Source organism: Stomoxys calcitrans, chromosome 2 (assembly GCF_963082655.1).
Source record: "Stomoxys calcitrans chromosome 2, idStoCalc2.1, whole genome shotgun sequence".
NCBI lineage: Eukaryota > Metazoa > Arthropoda > Insecta > Diptera > Muscidae > Stomoxys > Stomoxys calcitrans.
In genome coordinates, this window is record NC_081553.1 from 165,748,532 (window position 1) to 165,764,590 (window position 16,059).

Below are 16,059 nucleotides of genomic sequence, written 5' to 3' on the forward strand. Positions count from 1 at the left end.
TTTTAAGCTCGCCCTTATGTTTTCTTAGCTCAGCCTTATAGATGTCCCAAACGTGTGGTGCTCTTGTGGCTTTTGCTCTGTGGAAGAGTTTTCTGCAGCCCTTCCTTAGACCAACCAGCTCTGGGGTCCCCCATGGCGGTCGCTGTTTGCCCCTTGGCTTGGCATAGGGCATGCTGACACAAGCGAGTCATTCAGGGCCTTCATAAGGAGTAAAGTTAGCCGCTTGAAATTTTGCACAAATACTTTTTATTAGTGTAGGTCGGTTGGGATTATAAATGGGCCAAATCGGACGATGTTTTGATATAGCAGCCATATGAATCGATCTTGGGTCTTGACTTCTCGAGCCTCTAGAGAACGCAATTCTCGTCCGATTTGACTGAAATATTGCACGTCGTGTTTTGGTATCACTTTCAACAACTTTACTTAGTTTGATTCAAATCGGTTCATAATCTGGTTAGCTGTCATATAAACCGATCTTGGATCTTGACTTCTTGAACCTCTAGAGGTCGCAATTATTATCTGATTTGCCTGAAATTTTGTACAACGGCTTCTCATGACCGTTAACATACGTGTCTAATATGGACTGAATCGATCAATAGCTTGATACAGCTCCCATATAAACCTATCTCCCGATTTTGCTTCTTGGTCCCTTACAAGGCGCAATTCTTATTCGAATGAATTGAAATATTACACAATGACTTCTACAATATACAGCATTCATTTATGGTCCGAATCGGACTATAACTTGACATAGCTCCAATAGCATAACAGTTCTTATTCAATATTCTATGTTTGCCTAAAAAGAGATACCGCGCCTAGAACTAGAGAAATGCGATCCATGGTGGAGGGTATATAAGATTCGGCCCGGCCGAACTTGCTCTTACTTGTTGTTAATTGAATCAAAAAATAAAAAATATTTTCCCAGAAGAACAGCAAATTCGAATGCTTTACACTGAGCTCGTTTTTCAATATATGTCGTACCCTTTCACTGGATAAACTATTAGATTGCCTCTTCCGTCTGAATTTCATTGAATAGCACCAACATGTCGCAACGCTTACAGTTTGCAATGCCATCGTTTTGTTCACTTTGAGCTGTTTGGGTTCGCTCAACACAGCTAATAGTGATTTTTCAGCCAAAGATAACGCAGTCACACTACTACGCTTGATCCGCATTACGAACAGTTTTCTTTTCCAATAATTTCAGGAGCATATGCTTTTAGTGGCTTGTAAACAATGTAATGAACCGTAAAAAAAACAAGTAAAAGCGTGCTAAGTTCGGCCGGGCCGAATCTTATATACCCTCCACCATGAATCGAATTTGTCGAGTTCTTTTCCCGGCATCTCTTCTTAGGCAAAAAAGGATATAAAAAAAGATTTGCTTTGCTATTAGAGCGATATCAATATAGGGTCCGGTTTGGACCACAATTAAATTATATGTTGGAGACCTGTGTAAAATGTCAGCCAATTCGAATAAGAATTGCCCACTTTGGGGGTTCAAGAAGTAAAATAGAGAGATCGATTTATATGGGAGCTGTATCGGGCTATAGATCGATTCAGACCATAATAAACACGTATTTTGATGGTCAAGAGAGGATCCTTCGTACAAAATTTCAGCCAAATAGGATAATAATTGCGACCTCTAGAGGCTCAAGAAGTCAAGATCCCAGATCGGTTTATATCGCAGCTATATCAGGTTATGGAGCGATTTGAACCATACTTGGCACACTTGTTGAATATCATAGAAAAACACGTCGTGCGAAATTTCATTCCAATCGGATAAGAATTGCGCCCTCTAGAGACTCAAGAAGTCAAAACCCAAGATCGGTTTATATGACAGCTATATCAGGTTGTGGACCGATTTGAACCATACTTGGCACAGTTGCTGGATATTGTAACAAAACACGTCGTGCAAAATTTTCATTCCAATCGGATATGAATTGCGCACTCTAGAGGCTCAAGAAGTCAAGATCCAAGATCGGATTATATGGCAGCTATATCAAAACATGGACCGATGTGGCCTATTTACAATACCAACCAACCTACACTAACAAGAAGTATTCGTGCAAAATTTCAAGCGGCTAGCTTTACTCCTTCGGAAGTTAGCGTGCTTTCGACAGACAGACGAACGGACGGACAGACGGACGGACATGGCTAGATCGACATAAAATGTCGCGACGATCAAGAATATATATACTTTATGGGGTCTCAGACGAATATTTCGAGTAGTTACAAACAGAATGACATCATTAGTATACCCCCATCCTATGGTGGAGGGTATAAAAAGAAGAAACATCTGTTATTTTTAGTTTGACAGATTTTCCAGTGAGAACTTAGTAACACTTCGTGTCAGCCAGTGTGTTAAATAAAAAGAATGAAAATGAAGCGTTAATATAAAGTTGTAAAAGCTAAAGTTCTCGCTACGTTCTTTGTATTGAAAACTTTCTCTAGCCGAAATTTCAATGATTCTATGCTAGGGAACCACAGTGTATATGATTGAGTACTAAATATAGGTTTGTTGCATATTTCGTTGTGACCATTTGAAAGTTAAGCCAGCAAACATTTCCTTGGGAATTCGTGTTTCAGGCGTAAAGTCTGAAAAATACATAAGAAATTTTAAGCTTTAAAGTTGAAGTTTTTATTTGTATTTTAAATTTTGTATGAGGTAACTTTTTATTACAGCATCGGATATACAATTGCTCCCATCTGTAGGTAAGAGTTGGTAACTACGTATGCTCGTGGTAGAAATATCAATTTGTATTAGTTTTGATATATTTCCGACAAACACACAAAAAAAAAACTTGCATTTCAACATACTCGAATGGTAAAAAAGCTTCCAGAGAACACATGCTCTTAAGAAACGTGGATATACAACAAAAATTGTTAACAATTTATATCTGCAAAAGAGTTTTTTAACTAAACTTACTGTTCAAGCTCCTTATTTAAAACATTTCTCTTTTTGAATACTTGGATATATATACATACATACATATTTTAAAGATGTATGCCCACCCACACGACACACGACACACACATATACATAAACAGCTTTGTGGTGAAGCTTTCTTCTGATTTATGCAAATCTATCTTTTCCTGTCCTCCACTCTGTCTTCCGTTATGCTTTCTTTCAATTCTTCTTCCTTCCTGTGTTGACATGCTCTTCCCTGTTCTTTTTTTTATCGAAATGATGAACGCATTTATCTGATTGCAGTGGATTGAATGTGAATTTGCCAAGGCATAACAAAAACAAAAACAACAACAGCAAAACCAACTAAAACTATACTAGTGATAGACTTTTTATTATTTAAAAAAAAAAAAAAACGAAATCTCCTTTTGGAATGCTAAAGAATGCTGCTTCATCTTTAAATTTTTTTTAAACTTCTTGATATACATACATATATGGAAAACAAATCACCGTAACTGTAATTTATTTAAAGCACTTTATTTGCAAACAAAAAAACAACAATAATAAGAATAATTTTAAAAGCTACAAACATTGCAATTTATTTCAAGAATTTTTTTGATTGGCTCATAACTCCTCACTACTCACCGAAGTTTTTTAATGAAATTTTCAAATACCACCTTTAATACTTGTTTTTTTTATCGAAATTAAAAAAAAGAGATTCAAACACAAATAAGAAGTTATGCTTTGGAATGTTTATTTGTCTCTGTAAACTTTTGTATGATTTCGTAAGATCCGCATAAAAACCAAATCTAAATTAAAATAATTTTTTTCGCTAATAATTTGACAACAACTACATCATCATCAATAACCAAAAAACCCCAACAACTAACAACCCTTACAAAAAATTTTGAATTTTTGCATACCCAAAACCGAAACGTTACGAAAATGTCACGCGAAAATTCACCGCGTCATAGTATCAGACGTTTAGCCAGAGACCAACAGCAGACGCCACCGCATAATCAACATTTCTCGCCCGTACACCAGCCACCCATAATGGAGCATCCAACAGGCGGAAGAGGAAATAACGCAAATGCCAATGCCCCTGCTGCCGCCTTCTTTGGTGGCGGCATTGGCAGCGGCAGTGCGCCCATATCAAATTCAGCTTCCAACATTACCACCGTTCACGAAGATGGTAGCGATGACGCCGCCATGCTACCACCTTTGACTGGTTCGGGACCAAGTAGACAACGCTCTTTAAGAGATCGTCTTAAAGACGGCATCACCGGCAGTTTTTCATGGCAGTAAGTGACGCATTTCCTTAGTAATTTTCCCCCTTTGTTTTGGATTTTCCGTTTCCATTTTGTATTTTGTTTGAATAATCTAATTGGTTGGATTTTTTTTGTAGTTACAAAAACCATTTAAAAAACAAAAAGATTTAAAACCTTTGCAATTTTTTTCAATATGTTTTGTTTGTTCATTTATTTATTTGAATAGAAATTATCTTTGCACATTAGAAGAGCACTTCAAAATTGAATTTCTTTTCAAGCACTTCAGTAGATAATTGCACTTGACATTAATGTACTTTTAAGAGGATTCCCTTAGAAATTATAGCACAAGAACATGATAATTAAAAACCAAATGAATCTTTGATAAAATGGAACCGGATCATAGATTCCTCTGTATATACTATAATTTAACTAACCTAAGAACGTTGACCACTTTACAACAATTTAATATTTTTGTATAGTGTATTTTTTGTACAGATGATATACAATTTTTGTTTAGAACGTTTTGTGATAAAATTAATAAAAAAAAAAATTAAAGTGATGTTGCGAAAGCCATATTAAAAACAATTTTTTCGTTTAAATTCTAAAATTTGTTAAGGGTTCTCCGGAGATTGGCTTATTACAATTTTTTGTACTTGTTCAAACATGACCCAAAACTTTGGAAATTTGGATAACTTTTGAAAACAAAAGTTATTGATAAGTATACCGATCGACTCAGAAGCACTTTCTGATTCGATTTAGATATTTCTGTCTGTCTGTCTGTCCGGCCGTCTGTCCATGTTAATTTGTGTACAAATTAGTAGTTTTCATATGATCTTCTTAAAACTTGGTAAAGGCATGTTTTTCTGCCTAGAGGCGAAGCCTTTTAAAATTGGAAAAAATCGGTTCAGATCTCGATACAGCTCATTTCGTCCCATTTTCAGTAATAATGCAGTAAAAAAAGTGATAATTTGTTATCCGTTTCTGTCGAAATTTTTTCTTATGACTCTCTACACTACATAAAAATCGGCCCAGATTTAGATATAGCTGTCATATATATATCGCCAGATTTTCATGCCAAGAGCCACTACAAGCGCATTGTTTCACCAATTTTGCCAAAATTTTGCACTACGCTTTCCTCGACGACTACCACATTATCGAGAAGTTTGCTCGTAATCGTTTCAGAATTAGATATAGCTCCCATATATACGTTCGTCAGATTTAGGGTAATTTGCCATAATGTTGGCAATGTGCCAAACGTAGTTTTTTCAGTTTAAACATATTTGCTCGCCGAATTCAATATAGGTCCTACATTGTACTTATAGGGTAGGTGTAGGGTATTATACAGCTGGCATCGCCCGACTTTTGCCCTTCCTTACTGCTTCTATTCTTAGGTTAGGTTGGAAAGAGTGTGCAGATATTAACCTGCCCCATGCCACTATGGACATAGATCTAAGCTTGGCTTGTTGTGCGTGTTAGTAAAAACTAACAAGTAAAAACGTGCTAAGTATTGGTCTAATCACGCACCTGTAGAGCCAGTGGACAATCGTCGTATTCAGCCCCCATTTGGAGCCTACGGCCCGTCTACATAGTGCCCAACATGAGCCTTCTCGGTACGCTCCTGAATATGACACTTCCGCGTCACGTGGCGCGTCAAATTGGCCCACCTTCATCTTAGTCCTGAACAGGTGATTTCTGCCTTCTCTGGGTATGCAAGACCCTTTCGGCCCTTCTAAATAGCTGGTTAAGATCCTAAACCCAAAAAAGTACTATAAAAACGTCTACATAGCAGAGGTTTCAAATCCCTTCTCAGTCAGCATCCGTAATAGGTTATTTATGGTGTGGTCACCCAAGGGAGTGGCGATAAAGTGCTCCTCTGTGGGGTGTCCTGTGCTACTTTCTTCCTTATATTTATGTCAAGGGACCCGCAATTTAACCACCTATTCCTTAGCATATGGTTTATCCAGTCTCTAAGCACCCAGTCCATCCGGCACTGGTTTAAAGATTGGATCAATGTGTCGGTCCGCGCATTATTAAACGCCCCCTCGATGTCAATGCATATTTTCTGGGCAGTCTCCACCGACCTTCCCTTGACATAGGCAAGCTATTTGTATTTAAGCAGTTCGCTGGATGTCCTACCTTTTATCATGGTATTCACAATACGTTCCATTGTTTTGAGTAGAAAGGACGTAAGGTTTATGGGTCTGTAGGCCTTTGGTGTCGCATAACTTGCCTTGCCGGGCTTGGGTATAAACACCTCCCTTGCCTCCTGTCAGTCTTTCGGAGTATATCCAAGTCCAATGTCTAACCTTATCAACAAAATTGGCACTTTTCCAAGAAGAAAATGGATTTTTATACCCTCACTCCATTTTGAACTCATGGAAAATTTGAGCCTCTGGAGGTCGAAATTACTATCCTGAAATTTTGCACATATTGTTTTATTATGATTTTCAATACCTGTGTCAAATATCCATGGTCCAAATCGGTTCATAACCTGTTTCCAAATAAACCGATCTCCCGATTTAACTTCTTGATCCTCTAGAGCGTGCTGTTTATGGTCTGGCGGGATCATTTTTTTTTGAAAATAAGGTTGGATCAATAGTTACGGTGAATGGATTGCGCTATGGAGAGATGATTAATGATTTTTTATGCTTGAAGCTGAAGGGTATTGATATTGACAACGTTTACTCTCAACAATATGGCGCTACATAAGACACAAGCAACGAAACCATTAAGTTTTCGGCTCGTGTTATCTCTGGAAGAGGTGATCAAAAATGGCCGCAGAGATCTTTTGAGTTAACACCTTGGCACTTTTTCTGAGCAGACGGGTCCAAATCCCTCCTCAGTCAGCATCCGTAATATGGTCACCCAGAGGAGTGGCGATATGGGTGGCCACCATAAATGACCTATTACGGATGCTGACTGAGCAGGGATTTGAACCCGTCTGCTCAGAAAAAGTGCCAAGGTGTTAACTCAAAAGACGGTCTGCTATGCAGACGGTCTTATAATACTTATAATGGGTAAGGGTCCGAACGAGCTGTGCAGAAGGGCCGGAAGGGCCTTGAATATGCCATTTGACTGGGCTAGACCCAGAGGTCCCAATGTTAACCCAGAGAAGACTGAAATATGCCTGTTCACGAGGAAGACGAAGATGGGCCAATTTAACGCAACGCATTTCCTCAATAAGACTATTTCAATATCTGGCAAGGTCAAATGCTTAGGTGTGACCTTGGACAGGAAACTGGATTGGAAGTGTCACATTCGGGAGCATACTGAGAAAGCTTACAGATATTGCTCACTATGTATCTAGATATCGAAATGAGGCCTGAATCCGAGGATAGTACACTGGCTCTACAGGAGCGTGAATAGACCAGTACTTACTTACGCCCCAGTAGTTTGGTGGACTGCTATGGAGAAAGAGTACAACATAAGGACCATACAACAGGTTCAGAGAACATGTTGTCTTGGCATAGGCGGAGCGATGAGGACTACGCCCACTAGGGCACTGGAGACTATTCTAGATATCCGATCCATTGACATACAGATTAAGTGTGAGGCAGTCAATGCGGCTATGAGACTTAAAGCGATGGGAGAATAGATTGAGGATTGGAGCAGCCCATACCATCGCGATATAATCGTGGCGACGATAGGAAACCTGGAAGGTAGGGAAGAGATTTTCGATCGAATACCTGAGATGAACCTTGCAGTTGAGTGCGAGGCACTACTGGTAGTGGCACAGTCTTGGATTGACGGAACCCTAGTATTGCCGCCAGCAAGATCATGTTACAGGAAGATCATGTAACATTGAGAACCCAGGGATTGAGATCTGTTTTAGACTGCCTGACCATAATGCGGTCCTGCAGGCGGAGATCCGCTCTATCGCGGAATGCGTGAGGTGGTGTGGTGCTAACGCGAGGACGTCGAGTGTGAACATCTTTATTGACAGTAAAATAGCCATAAGGGCAATAACAACCAGGAAAGTAAGGTCACGAACAGTCTTGCAGTGTAAGAAGGAAATTTACGCCTTCTCTGAGGATGGGAAAATCCGCATCATTTGGGTGCCGGGCCATAACGGAGTAAGGGGAAATGAAAGGACAGACGATTTGGCGGTGAAGGCCAGAGGACTGCCGTCAAAAAACTTGGTTAACCCAAAGCCTTTTGTGTCGACGCATTCCGAGTTAAGGACGTAGGCGACGAATGCGCATGCATTCCTATGGCGAAGATCCTATGGGGGAATCCAGATCGTGAGAAAACGAGGCTATTACTCAAAGGAAGTAAGAAGGGATGCATAGGACTACGAGCTCATGTGTATGCATGTGTAGGAGATGTGGGGAAGATGATGAGACGTTGGAGCATTTCCTTTGTTATTGCCCGGCTTTCGCGTCTAACAGATACCGGCACTTAGGTAGAGACACAATACCAGACATGAACTAACTTAGGAGAGTGGTATTGAAAACAATTAAGAATTTTGTAAGTAGCACGGAATTCCCAACTTAAAAATTTCTTTTTTAGAGGTTAATTTATAGATTTTAGAGCGCACAACAAGCCGATTACTGGCATATGGCATTTCTCAAAACTCTATTCCCATTTACCTTAGGAATAGATAAACCGACAAAATTCAACTACCCGCTCCATAACATATGAATACATTTAGTTCACCACCAAATTTCTCATATGACGTTATCTCAGCTCAAAATTTATTCACCCAAAGTACGATTTTTGTCATAGCTGACCTGTTGCCGTCTCCAACAGCAAAGAAAACCAACATCACTTTTACGAATTATGGCACTTGCCGTTTGGGTGTACGGTGTATATGTAAATGAGGTCTCATTCCCCACTTTGATATCTGACAATTTGATTGATTGGCATATGAATGTTTCGCTACGAATATGAGATCTCAAACTATTAACGCTATCATTACAAGTCACAATACCAAAAAGTGACAGCAAAGTTTATTCGTGCATTTTGCTTATGAATGTTTGGCGATATTGCCTTCATATTCGGAAACGAAAAAGCTTTAACAGTTCAAATCCATTAAATGCACATTAATCATCAAAATTAGATCCGTAACATTTATGTACATTTGAATATGTGGCATTCTGGAGCACATGTTTAGACATTTTTTGATTTGAGATTTTACAATCGATTGCAAGCATATTTAAATTGAAAATAATGTCCCATTTCACAGATGATGAAGGTGCTTAATAGAAGGCGCCTTCCGTAAGTCATTTAGATATACGTTTACAATTTTTTTTTGCGTAATAAAATTAAATTAGTTGTAAAAATGCGCTGTTTCATATTCCATCATAAAACATAAAAAATCGTTTATCTAGAGATTTAAATGGTTGGAATTGGAGGAATAAAGTGATGAATCTATTTTTTTATTGGTAAAATAATCTCAATAATTTTCTTAGATAAGTTGCGTTTATTCACATATGATATCATTGCTATCTTTAATTTGGAATTTTCTGATTCTTCATTTATAAGATGTATTTGAAATAATTTACCGGCTGCTACTGCCTACACTGATGGAAAAAAGTCGTTGTAAAATCATGCCCCTATGTTGTCATTATCATACACAGACGTTGTTGAAAATATTGACCTCCTTCTTCTTCCTTTCAATAATAGCCTCGTCTTCTCACGATCTGGATCCCCCCATAGGATTTTCTCCGTCCTACCGATCGTTTCGCTGTTCCGCAATGTTGAATGCGCATTCGTCGCCCACTGTAATATGCTTTAGAAAAGAGTTTTGGGTAACAATAGAATATCCATTTAGTAATCCATAAATTTGGACCCCAAAGCTGGTTTGTCTAAGGAAGGACTGCAGAAAACTCTTCAACAGGCCGAAAGCCACAAGAGCACCACATGATTGTTACATCTATAACGCTGAGCTAAGAAAATACAAGGGCGAGCTGAGAAAGGCTCAGAAAAAATCCTGGGTGGAATTCTGCAGCTCCGTGCAGGATATACCCACCTATTACGGTGGGTATATTATGAAGTCAGGGAATGTATGGACAATGTCTAGTGAGCAAGCACTAGAATTTCTTCTTGATACTCATTTCCCGGAAACTTCTCCAACGGACAACGCGGCGCTAGAATGGGTTGTCACTGTTATGCATTTGTCGGAGGTTAATAGGAAAATTGTGTCTGAACCGAAAATCCTTTGAGCGATAAGAAGATTCAACTCATTTAAGTCGCCAGGCCCTGATGATGTATCATCGGTTGAATTACAAGCTGTGTCTGATAAACTGGTTCCCTGGCTTAGGGAGATATACTCTGCTTGTATCAGAATGTCATATATACCTGCGGGATGTAGGGACACGAAGGTCATTTTCATTCCGAAAGCAGGAAAACCCTACCACATGAAGGCGAAAGATTTTCGTCCTATAAGTCGATCATCCTTTATGCTTAAGACTCTTGAGAGGTTGATAGAAACATATCTTAGGGCAATGATCCCTGGAGATCGCTTGTCTCGACAGCAGCATGCATATAGTAAAGGCAGATTTACTGAAACAGCCCTTCACGACCTAGTCGGCTACATAGAGGGTTGCCTCGCTGTCAAGGAATATTCAATGGTGGCATTTCTTGACATTGAAGGTGCTTTCAATAATGTAAAACCGACGTCAATCAAGAAGGACGTCAAGGAGAAGAATGTTTATTAATAACTTACTTACTAAAATATGCATTACGGCAGGCTTGGGATCCGTGGATCTAAAAAGATAGGTCAAGAGAGGAACACCTCAACTTTGGAATATAGCCATTAACAATATATTATTGCCTCTGGAAGAAAAATATGTAAAAGTTGCCGCGTATGCTGATGACGTGGCAATTGCGGTTAGGGAAAGTTTCCCAGCACTATGAGACATATTTCAGTAAGCTGTACGTGCAACAGCGAAGTGGGCTACCGAAAGTGGTCTAGCCGTAAATCCGGGCAAGGCAGAATAAGTTCTTTTCAGCAGGAAATACAAGTTACCTACCTACAGTGGTACCTGTCTCCTTGGGAGGAGAGAATGTTCCATTTACTGAAAACACAAAATACCTGGGTGTTTTGCTGGACAGGAAATTGAACTTCAAATCCAACATTTTGAAAAGGGCAAAAAAGCAACTCTTGCCCTATACAACTGCAAGAGAGCCATAGGCAAAAGTTGGGGGTACAGGCCGCGCGTCATTCATTGGGTATATACTGCAGTTGTCAGACCTATAATGCCATATGGTATTGTGGTCTGGTGGATAGCACTTCAAAAGTCCTCTTATTGTTCATTAGTCAACCGGAACCTGAGGACGACACCATCTAACGCACTGAATTAAATGCTGCATCTTATGCCTCTGGACATTGTGACCACTGCCTTGAGGTTAAGGGAGCTTTCTCTTGGTCATATGTCGGTCACGGACACTGTATTACCCTTGATACAATGTCCGATGTTCCAGGCAGTGTGGATTACGCCCTACCTGGGCTCCCTTTTTATAAAAAGTGCTGTACCATTATTTTTGATAGGAGCGATTGGAACTACGAATTCCCTGGTAATAGAAGTTACATAGAGTACTTGGATTGTACTCTAAAGATCTAGAACTGTTCATATCGAAAAGGTTACCCGACCACTGCAATGTGTATAGAAGCGGAGATCCTTGCAATTAAGGAAGTGGTGGAATGGCTAAGATATAATGTCATTGCGACAATTGGCATAAATATCTTCTCCGACAGCCAGACAGCCAATAAATCCCTGGAGAAAGTATTTCTGAACATAAAAACCTCCCTCGACTGTCGCAGATCTCTCAACGAGATGGCTGAACAGTTCAAAATTCACCTGTTCTGACTGCCGGCCACAGAGATATCCCAGGGAATTGTAAAGCCGGGGAGCTTGCGAGACTAGGAAATACTCTACATATTTCAGGGATACTGGAATCTGTGGGTATGCCTCTAGTGACATGTAAGCTAAGTTTTCAGGACCAGGCCCGAAGGACAACGAATGATAGATGGTCACAAAGAGGGGTCTGTGAGCATTCCAAAACTATGTAGCCTAATCTGGAATTGAAGAGGACTACCGCTTTGCTGTCATTAGCTAGAACAGACGTCTCAGTCATTGCGTCCGCCATGACAGGTCACTGTCTAATCGGAAAACATGCTGATAAACTGAAGGTTGCCAGTAACGACATTTGCAGAAGCTGTGAGGACATCAAAGAAGAAGAGACTATAGAACACACACCGCACTAGCAGTTAGAAGCAGTTCCACTTTAGGTTCTCATTTATTTGAGAACCTGTCTGATTTAGCGGATGTGAACATTTGCAAGTTTTTGATCTTTTTAAAACGATCTGGATGGTTTAATGGTAGGAACTAGAAGGCATCTTCCTTCTTCTGTTCCTGTGGTATCACAATGGACGAAAACGTCTAAGTGAGCCTGATAGTAGACTGCCACTTAAACCTAACCTAACCTAATGTATTAATTCGTCGAAATAAACGCAAAGTTTGCAATCGTCATATTACATCCTGTTCGCTTCAAGTTAAACATGATCGAAAGTTACTGACGTCTATGGGCAATTTTTTTACTTAGCTTTAGTTTAACCATTACTGGGAATTACTGAAATGAATGCTATCAAAATGTCAATTTGAGTTATTACACTCTTGCAGTAAGTCGTTAGCATAATGTATATTTTGTGTGCAATGCATTACGCCTACTGCAGTGAATGACAGGATTCGTTCGAATTTACTGACCTTCATGGTGTTGTCGTTGCATTTAATGTTAACATCTGCACAACCAGTCGGAACACGCAACAAAAACACAACAAAAAACAAACACATGCTAACCAATGCAAGTAATTATGGAATATCAAAGGCGCGTATTTACTTACTGGGTGCAACCAACGGTTCATATCCATCATCATCATCATCGTGATTATTATCCGCTGTGGCAGAAAACAAAAACAAGACAAAAACAGATTTTACCATTTCTGGGGGAGCACTTAAATGTTGCATAAAGGAATTCATTTCTGTATTGCATACGAAACAGCACTTGAAACAAATGAGAGATAATTGTTGAAGTGTAACTATTGTGAATGGTAAGGGTTCATCGTAGCAATTCTGATGAACGATTTTCAAAAGCCACCTAAGCAAGGTTGGGTTCGAAATTCAATAGAAGAAGATTGCATCTGCCTACAACTACACAGAGATAGAAATAATTTTGAAAAAAAAAAAAACAACTTTGGTCGAAAAAACAACTACGAAAGTTGTTAATTTCCTGCAACAATTTATTTTGAATCTCAATGACCCAAAGTACAAATTTGTTGTTTAAAGGCACTCTTTGCAAGCCAACATATAACAACAACAATAACAAAAAATTTTTTCTGAATACGAAATATTTTTAATGCCGAATTTTATAAAATAATTTTAATGAAAAAAATTTATTTGGCGGGACTCGAACCTGTGCTTGCAAGTCATGAATGGCATGGGAGTTTTGTGGTCTAAATGATAGTATGCCTATTTTAACAACTTCCTCAACTAAAGAATTTGTTAAAAGTCAACAAAATTTCAATAATTTTTTCTGTCAAGTCCCTTGTAGAGAATTACTTATGAACTTCCACAAATAATGTATTCGTTTCAATGCTAAAATTCGTTGAGAATTTAAAGTTCCAAATACAAATTTGGTAGTTGGGTTTTTCAAAGTGTAATTTTTTGTGTGCAAGTATTCTCCTCTGAATCCACTGCGTTGGATTCATATATGTATGTATTATCCATTGGCTGCCGCCCTGTACATGTATTGATCTAAGATCCTTGTTAAGTCTATTAACGCAACTGTTCAGTACACCAATATCAATACCCATGAAGATTTGCGAATTGTTAGCATACACATGTATGAAGTTTGCTATGAGTCAGAAAATGTGATAAGTCACTAATGTTGGTTTCAAAAACAAAAAGGGAAGAACGAGTTCTGAAGCCCTCATAAAGCATGTAAAGATTCAGATACTCTACCAATCCTATAAAATAAGTCTTACTGAGCTTTCAGAGAAATTAAAGATAGGCTGCTTTGTATATGAACAAAATCCCACGATACTCAATTTTTACATTAATAGAAACTAGCCCATCCAAGCACGTTCCACTGTGACTTCTACAATACACAGAAAAAATTAACTTATATTTATAATCTAAGCTTCTAGGTCTCATGGGTGTATCTTATTTCAAATATACTCCACATTGTTTGCATACACAACTTGTCAATACTTTTCGGTTGAATGCGGTGGATATTCATAAAAGTTAAGATTGTGCAGCCGCACTGGCACTTAGTTTAAAATGGTTTTTTCTCATTTTCATTAATAATTTGTATGATTCGTACCCCTCCCCTTTAATTTATGCCCCATATTGTTATTATCGCGTTATAAAGCCATTTCCGGTGCTTACCATACTTACCGTTTAGAGCTTTTACATGTGGACGGAGCATTTTTACCCTACTGCCATATACCCTTCGTTTGAATATCATGTTGCCATTATTAGGCTACATGCCGACATAGGTATAAAGCGGAATCTCAAACACTTGTTAAATGTCTGAATGTTGCGTTCGTACTCTACTCCTAAAACCTTTCCTTTAGACCCAAATTTTCTTAAACCGGCAACACGTCATTTCGAGCAGGCTTGGGAGCACTTGAGATTGTTGGCCCTAAACTTCGATTTAAAATTCCTACTCTATTCTCAAATATCTTGAATTTGAGTCCCATATTGTCATTGCAAGCCTACATGTCCGTTGGTGCCTTTTGGGGCTCTGAAAGTTGAATCCATTTCGAAGTAAGGTTCGTAATCTATTTGTAAAACCCTCATGGTCATGATAGGTAGTTTAAGGAAAAAGGATGACCCCAAACACTTAAAGTCATATTTTTATGTCATTCGTTCTGCGATCCATTTGAGACCCCATATTACCAGATCGTGCTATATTCAGCTTTGGGTTGTAGTGGTCCCTCACACTACAACCACCTTCTGGTATTGAAATATTAAGCGCACTACCTTATCACATGATCATTTTAAACTATCTGACTGAACATTACAATTAAATCTAAGTCTATACGAATATGCAAATGCAAATTTGCCCATAAATATTCCATTAAGGAACTGGGACAAACCTCTCATACACCAATGTGTGCTGTCCGATACAATTTTAAGATCAATAATAAGGGACCTCCTTTTTATAGGCGAACGGCGTGCCGCGGACTTCCCAGAGAAGTGTCGACGTCTTTGGGGAGAAGTTTTTACATGGCAAAGTACCTCACAAATGTCGCCAGCATTAGAAGGGGATAACCATCGTTGAAAATTTGTCTGATGTTCCCGCCTGGATAGAACCCAAGTGTTCACCGTCATAAGAGGGCATGCTAGCCTCTGCGCTACTGTGGCCTCCAATATAGTGGTGGCTTATACGAATATAGAAACATGCAAAAAGATAATAATTTTTTACCTTAAAACATATGGGACCCATCACAGAATGTAAGCAAAAATACTTCACCCTCGTTCCTTTACTTGTTTTAACTCTCCGCCAATCATTTCATTCATTAAGTGCCGAATCTTATATACCCTCCACCATGGATCGCAATTATCAAGTTCTATGCGCGGTATCTCTTTTTAGGCAAACGAAGAATATTGAATGAGAACTGCTATGCTATTAGAGCTATATCAAGTTATAGTCCGATTCGGACCATAAATGAATGTTGAACATTGTAGAAGTCATTGTGTAATACTCAGTTCATTCGAATAAGAATTGCGCCTTGTAGGGGCTTAAGAAGCAACATCGAGAGATAGGTTTATATGGGAGCTGTATCAGTCTATTGATCGATTCAGACCATATTAGACACGTCTGTTAAAGGTCATGAGAGAAGCCGTTGTACAAAATTTCTGCCAAATCGGATGAGAATTGCGC

At 38.9% G+C, this 16,059-nt stretch overlaps 1 protein-coding gene across 2 annotated transcripts in view; it reads left to right on the forward strand.

Moving 5' to 3' along the window:
* Positions 1–16,059, forward strand: part of LOC106081014 (TLD domain-containing protein 2) — a 585,921-nt gene that overhangs the window by 115,402 nt on the left and 454,460 nt on the right. The window contains exon 1 of one of the 2 annotated variants that reach the window (XM_059361914.1): positions 3,654–4,203. The exons of the other annotated variant lie outside the window; for it this stretch is intronic. Within the exon in view, the coding sequence (XP_059217897.1) occupies positions 3,848–4,203 (356 nt within the window). The 5' untranslated portion in view covers positions 3,654–3,847. Of the gene's footprint in view, positions 1–3,653; positions 4,204–16,059 lie in introns of those variants that run through there. 2 annotated transcript variants of the gene reach the window in all.